We start from the raw sequence: 17,057 nt of genomic DNA on the forward strand, positions 1-17,057 counted from the left end.
TGTTTTTCTTTTTCTATCATCTCAAGTTTGAAATGTAATTATCAACTTCAATTATATATTAAACATCTGTGAGAGTTCTTTAAGAATTAGGAAATTTGCTTTAACAAATTACATAATAAAAGATTTTTGCAACACTTTTATTTATCATTGATTTTTAAGCAATTAAAAATAAAATGAAATATATTCTAAATTCATGAAAAAGGTTTTACATATATGCAATATGAAATGAATTTGAGAAGAATATGATTTAGATCACTACATGGCCATGGTCTCTCCCAAAATAACAAACATGTAATTATGACAACATAGGAATGAAACAAAAATTAAATGGATTGCTGGTGTGAGCCTTTCATCTTGATTATTGACATAATTGCAGATTTTTTTTTGTTATTAAATTCATTCAGTGTCATAGCAAAAATAATGGGCTACTTCTGTTGGAATAGCAAAAAATATAAAATATTCTTCACAGATAATATCCAATTCATAAGCCAAAGATATTGCCAGGAAAAGTTTATCTCTGTCTCAAAAAAAAAAAAAAAAAAAATCAATTGTTAAGCTTATAACACCAGGAAAGAAAGATATCTTAATGCATCTAATTTTTTTTTATAACAATGCAGAGTTTCTGTATTCTAAAAATTCCAGATATAATTCCTTCCTTTTTTTAAAGGCATATTTAGTATACAGAACATTGTAATTAAACATGTGAAATTATTTTTTAATATACATTTTATAAGATGATTTATTTATAAAGAAAATAATAGTTAAGGCATTTATAGTATAATTATAGAATTAAAAAAAAAGCTGACAAATTAAATGAATAATTAAAAGTTAACAGATATATTTCTTATCATTGAAAAATTCCATTTACATCAGTTAATGTTTTAGCATATGTCACTTTTTTCTTTAATATTTTTAAAATATGCATTTGCAAGAATGTGGAAACTTGCCACTGGTTTGAAAGAAATGTAATAATACTAAAATCGATAAAACAAATATTTTTCTCTAAGCTCAACAACCAAAGTACATGTAAAATACACAGCAATTTGCAATGTGAAATAAAAATTTCCCCAGCCATATGTTTATGTTTGTTACAGATCTCTGAACTAATATTATTGTTTGGCAAATGTTGTTAGAGCAACAGAAATGTAGCTAGAAGTGTACTTAATTAAAAGAGCAAATATGAGATTTGTTTCATAGAAAAATTGAAGATTACCTTGTTTAAAAGTGAATTGCATATATTAGACAATTTATCAACAGTGATATTAACTGGAATATCCAAAGGAATACTTGTGATTTCACCAGTTTCATCTTTGAAGCGTGCCAAAATGAAATTAGATTTTCCTTCCATTTTCCAACACTTTAAAAATGAAAACATCTAAAAACAAGCATAATTCATATTAATCATTCATGAATAATTGTAAAATAATAATATGTAGAAAAATATTAGGAAATGCTCTATTTGCTAGAACACTTGAATGATTCTCATGCATCTTCCTCTTCTATTGACCTTATATAAATGCTTTGGAAAGAAAGTCAGCATTATTTTGGATAATAAAAATTATTATTTTTTCATTCTTTTCTGTTTTTTTGCAGAAATTTACATGAAAAAAAATATTCTTTGGATTCTTTAATCAGCATTCCTTTTCTTCCTGTCATATCAACCACTTTCATTTATGTATGTGTTTTAAGATGTTTTATTAATTAGGAAAATATAGATATTTAAAAAAAAAATCTTTTCTAAATTTAACTACGATACATTGCACTTTTTCTTGCTGTCTAATTCTATAATTTAAATTTACAAAAATTATGCTAATGATAAAAGATAATGATCAGTAGCCTTGAAAATAAGTACTGGTACACTTATTTTCACTGTAACTGCTGATTCAATCACCACAATTGACAAATGTATTTTTGACTGTGCATTCAAAATCTGCTTTTTAAAACTATATTTCAATACTTCATTTATTATTTCAGAGAAGTGCAGCACATATTTTTTCAGCATTTCCTCTTGAGCTTTAGTTCAATGAACTTTTGAAGAATAGTAGGATCATTTTATAAGCATGTAGGACTGAATAATTTTCAATTTATATAAAAAGAAACTTATTATGACTCATAATGGAATTGTAATCCAATGATGCACAATGCACAATAATGCAATATGCACAATTAATTTTAATTTTTAAAAGCCATTTATTTGGAGCTTCGATAATTATCACATTCATAATAATCACACTTTTCAAAATGGAAGTAAGAGCATCTAGAAGTGGAATTAAATGAATATTTTTTTTTTTTTTGTACTTTTTTTGGAGGTGGAAAAGGTATTAAGTGAAGTTTGGAAAAGGTAAAACAAAGATAACCAGAACTGAATGTTTGCATAAGTAAAATTCAAATGTTTTGATAATGTGGGTACTCTGATTTTCACTTTTTTTCTATACATATTTTGTTGAAATTTCAATAAAAACATTGTCATAATTCAATGCATTAAAATACTAGCTTAGAAGATATTATTTTGGAATAAATTAATTTGAAACTGTTTTCTGGTTTCTAAATTAAAATTTTCCAGTAAGTGAATGTAGTTTAAAAATAGTATAAGAATTAGGTATTTTTTATTTTCAGAAATATTTATGGTTCAAACCAATTTTTCAAATCTTATTGATGATAAAAAGTAAAGCATCAATTTATAATCAATCTTACAAACATCAATTTATAATTCTCTGACAAATGAAATTTAAAAAGTCATGTGAAGAGCAAAACTAATAATTAATCATTATAAATTAATATTTTCATATCTACCTAATTATTAAAAGATATTACAATCAACAAAATATTTTGTTTAAATTTGAAATTCAATGCAGATTTGCTTCAAAAAATCTCCTAAATTAGGCCTTAATTTTTTTTACAATAAGAAAAAAACTTTTTTTTTTTTTAAAATTCTATCTGTAAGAGTTTATATTAGATCACATTTCATAAAGTAATTCAAAAACTTACACATAGTTTGTTGCAAATAGCTTAAACAATATTCATTGTAAAAATTGATTTAAAAAAATTGCCAGTTTTTCAAAAATTTTGTTTTTAATCTAATATGAGATCACATATTATTTTTTGATATTTTTATTGCTAAAATAGGTATTTGTATTCCTTGTAATGTTGCTTGCTCTAAATAATCAAGGAAATGAAACCTTACCCTGTAAAATAAACTTAAAACTACAGGCAATAAAAATATTGCAATGTGACAGACAATTAACAACTAAATACAGTTAAGATTTGAAAAGCAACACAAGAGAATAAATAAATGCTTAAAATAATTATTTATATCTATCACAGACTGCATTCAAGATGCAAGAACATTGGATACCCAATGCAGCAATGCAAAATTAAAATTTTAATCTGGAGAAGAAAGTGTAACAGCTTTGGGATTCTTTCAGATCTCCTGACAATAATTGGCAGCAATGTTTTCTGTTAAAAGATTCAACAGTCTTTTGAATATGCTTAAATGATTGTTTAAGAAGGCGAGAGAGATCTGACATATATTCCTTCAACATAAAGCAAATCTAATTTACATTCATGTGAACATCATTGGACAAATAGGATATACTGACATTGGGTCAGATTTTGTAATTTGCACAATACAGGGTCCTCACTCTTATTGAAGAAAAAAATGTAAGGGTTTCTTCTAAAAGCAAATTTGAAGACCATAAAGTCACATATTTTAGGCATAAAATTGCATATTAAGAATATAAATTAAATATTTTTACTATTAACATTTAAATACGACTTTTTTTCTTCTTCTTACTACTTGTAGATGTAGTGTACAAGCACTAAAGATATCAGTTATGCTCATCTTGTAGTTAGCAAATCAAAAAAACTTAAGCTTCAACGCTCTGATATCATAATGCCAGCTCCCTTCCTTTTAACCACCACATGTTAATAGTAATACTGGATCCTAATTCATATAAACTACAACTAAATGCTAATTTCACATAAACTACTACTAGGCACTCAATTCATCAACATATCTACATTTTAACAGAATAAAATTCATTAAAAAGATATTAATTTCATAAGCTGCCCCTCTAACCTTACTTTTGACCATTATTTGAGAGAATGAAGAGAAAAAACAAATACAAATTTGCAAATTTTTATTTAAACAAATAAACTGGAAACAATATGTAGTTAAAATATTTATGTTGCTCTTCTAAGGAGACTCCTAACCAGGACTTCTAACATTATCTTATCTATACTTATAATAAAGCTCAATGTGTGTGTGTGTGTGTTGGCGCTCTACAGGCCAGACCATTCAACTTACAGCTACCAAATTTGGCACGTGTATACCTTGGAGGCCGGGAATGTGCACCTGGGGGTTAATTTTTCAAATTTTTAATTAGAAATTTATTTATTTAAAAATTAAGCGAAATTTTGGCGTGTTTCTGCTATAACTTCCGAAAATATTACCGCACAAAAAAGATTTTTACATGAAGTTAAAGATCAAAAATTTATCTTTTAAATGATACCAATGTTTTAGCCTTAAAATTAAATTTCTATTTTTAATGAATTTTTAAACAAATATTTTAATTATATTTTTCAACAATTTTTTTCGTACAAAATAAAAATAAAATTTAAGCTGCAAGAGCACGTTTCGCATTCATGGGGAAAAAAAGCTCCAACTACAAATAAATAAAATCTTTTTGGAAATGAATTCTGCGAAAATATAATTTTCGGCACGTGTCTGTAGGAAATGAAAAAAATATGAAATATTATTTTTTCTAAAAAATCAATTTAAGAAAAATTATTTTATGATCTTTTACACTCTCTATATTATTAATCCAATAAATCAGTTTTATTTTAAGGCAAGTTTTGTTTAATATGAACAGGATATCCATTCAAATCAGGGCCACACGCGAGTTCGCAAATTGTACAGACTAAGTATATGGCAAAGGATACCGACGTGCTCTGATTGGTTTAAGCCTTGGCATCTTTTTGGCAATGTTTTGCCAAAAAGATGCCATACCGAAATATATTTTTATAAAAATAAATAAAATTTGTGAATTTATCCCCTCCCCCTATTTTTTACGGTTTACATGTAATATTAATCTGGAACACATATACAGCAGAAAAGATCAAATCCTGAAACCTATATGCAGGAAATATAAAAATTACAATTTATTAAAAATATTTTTGTGTGTTCCTTCTTAATATTATTTTGATATAACTAAAAAAATTAGCTACGAAATCACATATTCCGTTAAAGCTTACATATTTATACGTTTTGGACATTAAGTAATGCGAGTTCGCAAATTGTACAGACTAAGTCTATGGCAAAGGATACCGACGTGCTCTGATTGGTTTAAGCCTTGGCATCTTTTTGGCAATGTTTTGTACTCATAATAGTCTAGTTTTCGCTTATTTGCCTCAAACTTTGTACCTTTCATTAGTTTTATGGAAGATACGAGTGAATATCAACACGATCTAATTTTTATTAATATAATTGTTTTCTGTAAATATTACTAGTAATACTACTAATTATTATTAATAATAAATATTACTAATAATACTAGTAATACAAGTAACTAATGTTGTTTATGCACATAAGTATAAAAACTATATGAAAGTAATTACTAAACATATGATGCAGCAATTAAATAATTCTTATTTTTCTATGATTTTCGTGCATTTATTAGATAATTTATGCAGTCATTGAAACTTGTTGCTGAACGTTTGTTACTTTCCTATCAACTACATATGGGGAGATGATTACTTATGCCCAAAACGTATAAATATTTACGCTTTAGCGGAATATGTGATTTCGTAGCTAATTTTTTTCAGTTATATCAAAATAATATTAAGAACAAACACATACAAAAAATATTTTTAATAAATTGTAATTTTTATATTTCCTGAATTTAGGTTTCAGGATTTGATTTTTTCTGCTGTTTATGTGTTCCAGATTAATATTACATGTAAACCGTAAAAAATAGGGGGGGGGGATAAATTCACAAATTTTATTTATTCTTATAAAAATATATTTCGGTATGGCATCTTTTTGGCAAAACATTGCCAAAAAGATGCCAAGGCTTAAACCAATCAGAGCATGTCGGTATCCTTTGCCATAGACTTAGTATGTACAATTTGCGAACTCGCTTAAGTAATCATCTCCCCATATGTAGTTGATGGGAAAGTAACAAACGTTCAGCAACAAGTTTCAATGACTGCATAAATTATCTAATAAAGGCACGAAAATCATAGAAAAATAAGAATTATTTAATTGCTGCATCATATGTTGAGTAATTACGTTCATTTAGTTTTTTTATACTTCTGTGCATAAACAACATTAGTTACTTGTATTACTAGTATTATTAGTAATATTTATTATCGTTAATTAGTATTAGTAGTATTACTAGTAATATTTAGAGAAAACAATTATATTAATAAAAATTAGATCGTGTTGATTTTCACTCGTATCCTCCATAAAACTAATGAAAGGTACAAGGTTTGAGCCAAATAAGCGAAAATTACACTATTATGAATGCAAAACATTGCCAAAAAGATGCCAAGGCTTAAACCAATCACAGTACGTCGGTATCCTTTGCCATATACTTAGTCTGTACAATTTGCGAACTCGCGGGCCGCGAGGGCCACACAGCTAATTTGTAAACCTTTAGTAAGACACAGATCTGCTAAAATGGTCTAAATGGAAAATGATTATATTTTATGTAACTTGATCCAATAAATGCTCTAATAAATAACGTATTTTTGATTTTACATAAAGCTTCTGCTGTGGAAATCACGAATAACAAAATGTTCTTGAAACACTAATATTTTAAATAAAAAGAGTTAATTTCCAATCAACTAAATCAATCACTTAAACTGACTGATATATGAAAATTTGAATATCACTATTCAATAAAAAAAGGATAATTTTTGATTTTCCATCGATCGTTTCAAAGAAAATACGCCAATCAGCCCGCAGGTATCACAAGATTAATTGGCCTAAGATTATGAAAATGTTGAGTTTTTCTAAATTTTTAACATTCAAAACTTCATAAATAAGTCTTAGTTGATCGTGGAAAATAGAAACATTCATTCATTTATTTAAAATTTGGTGTGTCCAGAATATTTCTCAGAATATGATACCTTACTGCATTAAATTTAGACTTCATAATTTTTGAAATATATTAATAGGCCGGAGCAAAATATTATTGATTTCATTTCAATCCTTTTGAAAGCAAAACTAAAAACTGAATTTTATGCTGAATCTGAGAAATTTTTGTTGAATTATTGCTTGAGGTATTACGTAAATTATGAAAAATATTTTGTAGTTCACATAAGACTTAAACACCGAGCGATTCTGTTTGCAATACTCATATTCAATAATAATAATAAATAAATAACAATAAAGATGATAAATAAAATAAAACGCTTGGTTTTATTAAAAAATATCTTCATAGTAATTGCAATTTCATCATTTCCACTTTAAATTAAAGTTGAAGTTTTACCGGAAATGACAACAAATTAGCAATATATATAGTAAATTGAACGAAACGATCTAAAGAACAGTATAAGTTTGGTATGACTATCAAAATTTAAAGATTAAAAATGTTTTGTTTGCGAATCTATTAAGATTAAAATATTTAATTGAAAATTGTAGCGAGCGATAATACTGGCGAACCGGCTGGTCGCCAAAGGCGGCTAGTATATATATAAATCTGTTCTCTTCTGCCTTTTTAGCTAGCTTGTCTACACTTTTGCAGTACAAAAATTTCTCATATTTTCATTCTTTTTTATTTTAAAGTATTTAATTCATCCTCAGCATACTTCCTTTTCTTATTCTTTTTAACACTGCAACTTTTGTTCGTCCATGTTTTGAGCATACTTATTTTGTATATAATCTGAATTCTTTTGTGACTTGTAGTTACTTAACCCCCCCCCCAATTTATCTAGAACCAAATATTTTACAATATATGTTTCTTCATTGAGGTTTATAATCTCAGTATTTTTTTATTTAAGAAAATAATTTTTCAATCATAGTCTTTATATGGGATAATATCACCAAAATCCTTCCACAACTTCCGATAAAACTTTGGGCCATCAAAATATCTTAATAAAAATTTATTAATTAAATTTTTGGATAACTGAAATTTTACAAATTCTACTGAAATGCAAGTCACATGAATAATAAAAAAAAAATGTTAAATTCTATTAAAATACACACTTTTTTCTAGTAATTGCTTAAATTCAGAGGAACAGAAAAAAAAAAAAAAAAAAAATAGCTTTCATCTTGTTATAATAGAGATAGGCTTGCTTGGCCATTCTGCCCAAAAGTAAACAATTCATAATTTTGACCAATATGTATTTGAGAGAAAACGTATCCAAAATTCTATGACTGAATGGTATACAAAATCCTGACATTCATGTTTGATATCTCTTAACTGTTTTTCCAAAATTTGATTAGTAAGCATTTTGTCCTCAAAGAATGCCAAATTAACTGAGCTGATATATGCATTTGAAAAAACAAACCTAAAAAGAGTATTTACAATTCTCAGGCATTCAAGAACATAAATTTTCATGACAGAGAAAGCTTCCAAATAGTCAGTGAACAATTTTTGATATAATTGTGCCAAAAATGGCAAAAATATAAACTGTAAAATATGAAGTATGGTTGGATAATTTTAGTTATAGACAAGAAAAACTCAATTTGACAAATAGAGTTGGATCTTTTCATCAGATTTTGTTTCAGTTGGTTGAAAATAGCACACTTTAAACACAAACTCAGTTTTTAGATACCTATTATTAAATTACAAAAATCTGACAAGGATTGATTCAATAAAAATGGTAAATTCATGCCAAAGATCAATATTTCATAACCATTGTTTATCAGTGTTGTGCAAGGCATTAGTAGTGTGCGTGTGAAGGGGTTAGCACTTTTATTAGACAATACATAAAAAAGTGTTGATTGTTTAAATCTGTTCCCAGTAAATTTCAAATATTTTCTTAAACCTAATTATTAAAAAAAAAAAAAAAATCTGGGACTCCGAGTTTAAAATAAAATTCAAGAAATCTTCCAAGGAATATAGCTACCTTATAACAGCTTTTAAAAAGGAATTAATATCTGAAACTTTACTGGAAAAGATAAGTATGTGTTTTTATCTTTAAGCAAGCACTACAATGTGAAGGTTCTATGCTCAGTCATGAAATCTTTCTTACAAGTGTTTTTTACATAAATAGTAACAACACAGGAGAACAAAAATTCAGTGCAAGTCATGTTTTTTAAAAAAAGAATTTACTTTTTTTTCACTTTTTAAAAATAGACAATAGAAGGGAGGGGGGAGAACCTTAGGATTCCCTACAGCAACTATCTTAGGATACATAAGTCCCCTTAACTATCATCATTCCTTTTGATTCTCTTGATGCTCATTGGATTCAGAGAATCAGTTCCGGCAATATCCACAAATTCCAGTTGGAAGCATTTGAATAAAATTACTTGAAGAAAGGAAATATCTATTGATGGAATGGTAGACTTTTATTATTCTTATTTTATATAAACAGAATACACATTTCAATGTTGTTTTCTTACCATTTTAATTCAAATGTATTTTTAATATATGTTTTTATATTTTAAGACATATAATCTACAAAATTTTTCCTTATCTTTAATAGTCATTTATTTGAATTTCATCATTTTTTTTTATTAAAGTGTTTAATTTTGTAGTTAGATAAAGATAACTATTAACAGTACATTGGTTCTTTTGTCATCTAATATCTATCTAAACTAATCAAACTTTCATTACCATTGAGAACTGCCTCAGCAATATCTTCCAATTTAATTTGAAACATAAGTATCTGATATGATGTTGAATAGTGCTAATAAGAATATGTAAGGATATAATCCCCCCTTTTTTTTCTAATAAAACAATTACATTTGGTTGAAAAATGCAAAGTTCTATTTGAAATTTGTAATGCATTGTAGAATTTTGATTCAACATGCTCACACTTCACTTCTGATTTATCACATCATATTTCTGATTTATTTTGCATCTTTTCAATCAATACTTTTAATCTCCTTAGATTTTTGAAATCTTATGAAATAATGTATTATAATGTCTCTTATGAAATTTGTCTGTTTAGTTGTAATGATCTAAAGTACTAAACTGAGTTAAAATTCTACTAAAATATTTAATTACATCTGACATTATTACTTATGTAAAAAATTTATTTTATTCATATACCAAATTTTTCTTTGTATTAAAAATTAAGATTTTGAATTAGAGATATATTAGAAACTACTTCACTTAGATGGTAGAATGCATTAATATATTTTTCTTTTATGATAAAAAAAACAACTCCATTATTTAAGTAAAACACTATTAAAATTATTTAAATACAGAGCTAAAAAATGCTTAATATGATCATGTTAATATCTGCTTTATTTTATCAAAATCCTCCGGTACTAAACAGATGTATTCAAATGTACATAAAACTATCCATGAATTGTGATCACTACATCATTTAATGTTATCAATTTTGAAATTGATAATTCACCCATCCTTCATTTTCAATCAACTTTACTAATGTTCATGGAACTGCTTGCACTATTGAAAAGAAATGTTTGGATGTTTTTCAAATGAGATGGCATTCACATTCTTTTATCAGGGCCAGAGTGATCTTAATTTAAATTGATAATTAATTATGAAAGGGAAACATTTGATAGCAAGACAACATTGAAATTCTTAAGCAGTATGAAAGTTTATCTAAAATTAGTCAATGCAACATCAAGCACAGTTGAAAATTTCAAGCCTCCTTGTAAAATAATGAAAATTTGCTAGCTTCTTGTAAGAAAGAATAAGGTTCCAAAAGGAATGAATGGATTAAAAAAACTTTCCAATCAATGTCAAAATAAAATAAGTAACAGACATTAAGAATCCTGAAATCATTACTCAAAAAACTTTTTAAAAATCTAAATAATTATCAATAAACAACAACAAATAAATTTTATAGTTAGTACTTTTTTAATAAATATAACTAGATCTGAAATAAATATTTTTCTTCTTCTTTCATCTTGATATGATAACATTATAGTTGGTTTTATACAATTTGGTTATCATTATCAATCAGTAAATGTTTTCAAAATTCTTGTTATAGAGTGATCATATTAAGCATTAACTACGTATCATTATTTTAAAATTATTTTATTAGAAGAAAAGTAAAATACTCATATTGCACGAAATAAAAACCAAGCAAGTTATACTGAACAATTATTTGGATGCATTCTGATTAAAAGAGGTGAACAGCTATTCTAACATACAGATAATTAATCGAGAAATACCGATTTACCTTCGATGATATTCTCGATGCTGAAGATGGGTCTTTGCCCAGCTCCAGTTGTAAGCAAAACTGTAAAACAACGAGATGCTCATAAAGAAGAGCAGAAACATAAAAAAACTTTATCAAACACAAAAACTTTATCTCATATTATCATTTAACTTATCTCAAACATATCTTGATGACTTCTTTTTATGCACAATAGACTAATATATTTTTATGCACAGCATAGACTAATAAAAGGCAATCCAACATGTAATGCCTCCTCTCCATTTATTAAGTAAGTTGCATTTTTACATTTTGTTTTTCTCGTTATGCAAGGTGCTTGTTAAGCGAGGTTTGACTGTAATCACTTTCTATCTATACAGTGATTATTTCAGTACAAATATTTAACACTGAAAAATCATCAAGATGAAGATTATATAAAAAAATCATTATTATAAATAATCTTGGTAGACACAAATTAACTATAATTCAATGAAAATATAAGTAATGCAATAATGCAGGGGTGTTTGTGGGACCCCAAAAAATCCCTGGAAACTTTTACGGACTTACTACCGGCATTTTGGAGTTTCGAGAAGGGGGGGGGAGAAATGAAAAATTACAATTATGAAGTATTGAATGACCTAATTATAAAAGTTCAATGAATTACTTTTTTTGCAAAATTAATAACCATAAATTTTTAAACATATAAGCTACTACATTTTATGCAAATCTTTTAAATTACCTGAATTAATTCTTTTAAAAAAAATTATCTAATTTCTGCTGCTTTTTTTTAATTTTCTGATGTTTGTGGGCTTGTCTTTCTTTTGTGGTGAACTTCATAATTGCAGGAAGGTTGACTTTTATTTTCCTCATTTACAGTTGAAGAAATTTCCTCGAGAACTGCACATGCAGAGGTAGAAGCAGTTTGCTTTTCTGCTAATGTAGAAGGTTTTTCAGAGACTTTTATAGGTGACTCATCTGAAATACATGTTTTTAAGTCCTCTTGATATGTTTTCCAACTTCTGTTCATATTCAGTATGAGATCTTTGTGAATTGGATCAGTCATTGGATTTTTTGAGCCATATTTTTCACATGAGGTTTCTTTAGAAGCCATTAAATCATATTTAATAGTCTGCACTGCATCTAGGGAATCAATCTTAAGAGAGGTTCTATAGTCAGTGACAAGTGTATCCATTAAGTTGAATGCACTTTCCACTAATGGGCCATGGAAGCAGCTAAGGCAGGCTTTGACCAATTTAGCCAATGTAGGATACTTATAATCATTTGTGAAATCATCTTTTAAATTAAAAACTTTAGACCAATATTTATCAATTGTACACTTGACTTGATTTCCACTTTCATCAGATGTGTAGAGCATTTCTTTGGTGATATCAATATCACTCTGGTATAACCTTATTTCAGCTTCTACTTTTGACTTTTCATTATCACTAAAAATATGGGACATAAAAGATGATAATTTTTCAAAAGCTAATATTGTACTGGTTTTACCTCTTAGCTCTGGATCTAATGCTGTAAAACTAATTAGATATGAATTTTTAAGGGGTAATTTCTGTTTCATATGCTGAAATTTCTAAATGAAATTCTCTTGCGTACATAAATAAAAAAATATTTCAATAAGCGAAACGAAAAATTTACATGTGCATCAATAAATGAAACGAAAATTTTACACAGCGAAGAAAAAAAAGTTCCGAAGCGATCAATGACAAATAGCTAGTACGGCGAAAAATCCCCCTTCTCTACTTATTGGCGCCACGCCAGTAGAGATAAGACCTTTGAACCCAGAGTCACGTTATCGCACATCTGGTCGAACGAAGTCTCCCCCTTTTTTTTCTGCCGCGCCTACTTGCCGAAAAGAATCCAGAAGAGAATGTCCGAGAACCGGGGGAATGAGTCATAACTCGCAATAAGGAAAGAACAAAAAAGAAGTTTTTTCCCCCTTTTCGCGCATTATCACTGCCTTTGGAGAAAGAAAGGAAAAGTTTTTACCACACACACTGACCTTGCGTTTTCTGCTTTAAAAGCAAACAAAATTACCCAGATCAAAATAAATAATTCATTATTATTCCTACTTCCTTTTGAACGACGATCCCCGGAAATTCCGGGGATCGAAGTTCAAAATCCCCGGAGCACAAACACCCCTGATAATGTTTATCTTATACAAAATAATTTAAATAAATGCACTAAAAATATTACTCTTATGTTTTTACAATAAAAGGTTCAGCAAGATAACTATCAACCAAATAAGGAGGAAAAGTGAGTTTAAATTATTTGTTTATAAGGATTTCTAAGTAATACAATTTTAAAAGTAAAAAAAATCATATAAAAATGAAATATTTTAATGAAAAAATAATTTAGTTTCTATTTAATTTAAAGAATATAGGGCAGGTACAATAATCGAATGTTAGCTAGCCATGTTTCCAGTGCTAACAAATATTAAAAAAATAAACAAGTCTCTTTGCTAAAATGAATGAAGTAAATGGAAGGGGGGGGGGAGACATAACTAAAGAGATAACGAAGATAATACAAAAACTAAATTTTATATTAACAAGTAGGTGAATTATATTACTAAAATTATTTAAAGAAATTTTCTCATATTTTATTTAGCATTTAATAAAAGATTTAAAAGGCTAATAAATAATTTTGAAAGTTCACAAATCTGCCATTACAGATAGATTCGATATTAAATTGTAGAGATCATAAAAAAAATAATAATAAATACAAATTATTATTTTTCCTCAGCAAACTTCTATCTTAAATCAAATTTATGATGAAAATAAATAATAAATGTGTCTATCAACATTATTTAAGCATGCTAAAAAATAGAATGCACCCTTCATTTATTTTTTGCAATAATGATCTATTTTGTCAATCCAATTTTTTTAAAAATAATTTAACATGTTAATTTAAATAATTACATGAATTTTAAAACTGATAGTGTGCTAGAGAAGAAAAAAATCTGAAATTAAAAAAAAAAAAATTAACAGGCAAATATAAAACATGCCAGAAATCAAACAAATGTTATAAAAATCTTTAAATAATAAACATGCCAGAATAATGATTATAATACAATAATAAGAAGAAAAATTTTATCTTTTGTTTAGTGAAGAAGTTAAAGAAAATATATAAAGAAATTAGAAAACATCAACTTTTAATGTGCTATACTAATATACAAGTCTAAGACTCCAAGTTTTGTTTTCATAATTGATTTACATAATATACAACTTCTCTGAAAATGCTGCACGAACTGTTTACAGTGATGGGCTCAGAGGTAGGAGCCTGCTTTGGAATTTAAATTGTATCCAAGTTAATATTCCTTATATTAAAGCTGTTTTCGGTTAAAAAACACTTTTATTCATTACATTGAGGTAAATTTTCATGGCTTCTTTGATGTTATATTTTTTCATATTTAGTTATCCAATACTCTTTTTTTTTTTTTTTTAAAAGGTTGCAATAAAATTTGTTCCATTTTTCAATTTAAAGCCACTGTTCTTTTCATAACAGAAACTTAAATAAATAAAATAATAAGTAGAAAATAGTAAACTTGAAACTGTTTGTAAAACAAAACAGTTTGCAGAACAATGCAGAAGTGAAGACTTCTATTGTTGGAGAACATTGAAGAGATGGACATTGCAAAAGAAAGAAATATGATGCTGTTAGACAACTTATAATGTTTGTAAAAACTTTCAACTGCATCAGCTTACCCAGAGACTATTTGTGTTTAAATAAAAATTTAAACATGAATAGGTCACTTAGTACATTTGAATCACACTTTAACATGTTTCTTTTCTAAGGAAAAAAAAATGTTCATATAAAATTCTTTTTTTTTATTTTAAAAAATGTAAAAATCGGATCAAAATTATATTAATTTCAGCTCTTCAGGCCAAATGCTTCTCGAATTCCGGTTGTTAAAAATATTATAAAATAACCAGCCTTTGAAAGATATTTAAAATTTCATAAATTTAAAAATAACTGTCAAACGAAAGATTTTGGACAAAAACAACAACAAAAAATAAAGGCAAGAAATCCTTATAAACTATAATAGTAACATAAAAAAATCATTTGATTCGTAGTGGAATCATCCTCATGTGGGTAAAACTAAACAACAGGTACACATTTTCTCCATTAGAATTCAAATAATCTTACTTAAAAAGTCACATTGATCACAAATAAATATTATATATTATTCTGTGATTCAAAGTACTTATTTATATTTATTAAACTTAAATACAATTATTATATACTGATATTTTAAACAGTTCATATCCTAAATATTAATTACCAACACATCACACACATATGAGGCACAATAATTTCTGTTAATTTGGATAGATATGTACTCATTTTGTATGTTTTCTTTAGAAAATACCATAAATTAAAAAGTAATAACATAGCATATGGATAAGTTATATTATATATGGCTCGTTAAAATTCAAAATTTCAGTAAAATTTAATACATACAAAAGTTTAAGCCGAAGAATGTTTTTTCACTGCCTTCTGGTACGACACAATATAAGCACACGTGCCCGGGCAAGCATCGTTATTCGTTATTTACAGTAAACTTTTAATTCCGCAAAAAGCGGAGAGAAAACGATATCTACACTCCTCAATCGATGGTGATTAGCATTATAGAATCTGGGTAGCGATATTTATTTTCATTCTCAATAAGATTTTTTTTTTTAAAAAAAAAGAACACTCTAGGGTTTTTTTTTGCATTTTAAATAAATTTATGGATAAAGATATCGTGACAGATGTGATATGGCAAAATATCTCTTCTCGCTTCTTACTATTTGACATACTAACAAAAACCCTGATGGAAGAACTAGCAGGAAAAATACAGGAATAATAACCTTACTGCTGTTGAAATGAGGAGATATTTAAAACAAAAAGCTACAAAAGGTATATCACCAGTCCTAATAACTGTTCTAGGGAAAACTCTGACTAACTCCATCAAAATTTGGTTTATTAACCAGTGGATGCAGCAATCTATAGAAAACCCGCGACAATGAAGCATATTCTTTCTTTTGCCTTTCTTACTCGTTTTGTGAAAAAAAACTAGCATCTGCTATCTTTGTAGAGTGACACATCATGGGCCTTGTCAAGGGCCAGAAAAAGGCATTAATTGTAATGGTCCCATAGCTTATATAATGCCAAGCTTATATAATGTCCAGCATACGTAAAAGAGCAAAAGATACTTGAACTTAATTGCCATAACCATACAACAACTGGCGAAGCTCCCAGTATTTTTGAAACATCAAGCATCAAATATTCTTACTACTGCAAAATTTTTTCAACGCGAAATTTGAAAAATTCGAAAAACAATCTGCTCTTTTCGCTGATATAATATAACATCCATTGAATGTATAGTGCAGAATATGGCACAAGGTGTCGATTGCAGTTCATCTTCTGCACGCAAAAAGAAAATACTACAGAATTTGAATCAAATGTCCAACACCAAAATGAATTGGGATCCAGGTGGAAGTAATGATCAAGAGATTATGCAAGTTGGCTAAACATTCCTTCCCCTTTCTTTCTTTCTTTCTTTCTTTTTTTTTTTTTTGATTGTCTTTTGTCATTATTTCCTTTTCTTTCCAACCAATCAAATTTGGGGTTTTGTTCTTCGTTTTCCATTTCTTTTTTCGCTTTCCGTTGTTTTTGCCACAGTTGTTCAACATAAGTTTTCGCACACTTTCATTATTTCCCCAAAAATGTTCTTTCTACAGTGGAATAAAAACAAG

At 27.4% G+C, this 17,057-nt stretch overlaps 1 protein-coding gene across 3 annotated transcripts in view; it reads right to left on the reverse strand.

The window, feature by feature from the left end:
* The window catches only part of LOC129984729 (notchless protein homolog 1-like), a 30,690-nt gene extending 14,804 nt beyond the window's left edge, over window positions 1–15,886 (reverse strand). For 2 of the 3 annotated variants that reach the window (XM_056094674.1, XM_056094676.1), the window contains exons 1-2: window positions 15,781–15,886; window positions 1,214–1,375 (exon numbers count right to left, since the gene is read on the reverse strand). In XM_056094674.1, the coding sequence (XP_055950649.1) occupies window positions 1,214–1,375 (162 nt within the window). In that variant the 5' untranslated portion in view covers window positions 15,781–15,886. Of the gene's footprint in view, window positions 1–1,213; window positions 1,376–11,328; window positions 11,389–15,780 lie in introns of all 3 variants that reach the window. The other variant, XM_056094675.1, reaches the window with a different exon arrangement.
* Between the last annotated feature and the right edge of the window lie 1,171 nt (window positions 15,887–17,057).

The sequence above is a fragment of the Argiope bruennichi genome, chromosome 9 (genome assembly GCF_947563725.1).
Source record: "Argiope bruennichi chromosome 9, qqArgBrue1.1, whole genome shotgun sequence".
NCBI classification, from domain to species: Eukaryota; Metazoa; Arthropoda; class Arachnida; order Araneae; family Araneidae; genus Argiope; species Argiope bruennichi.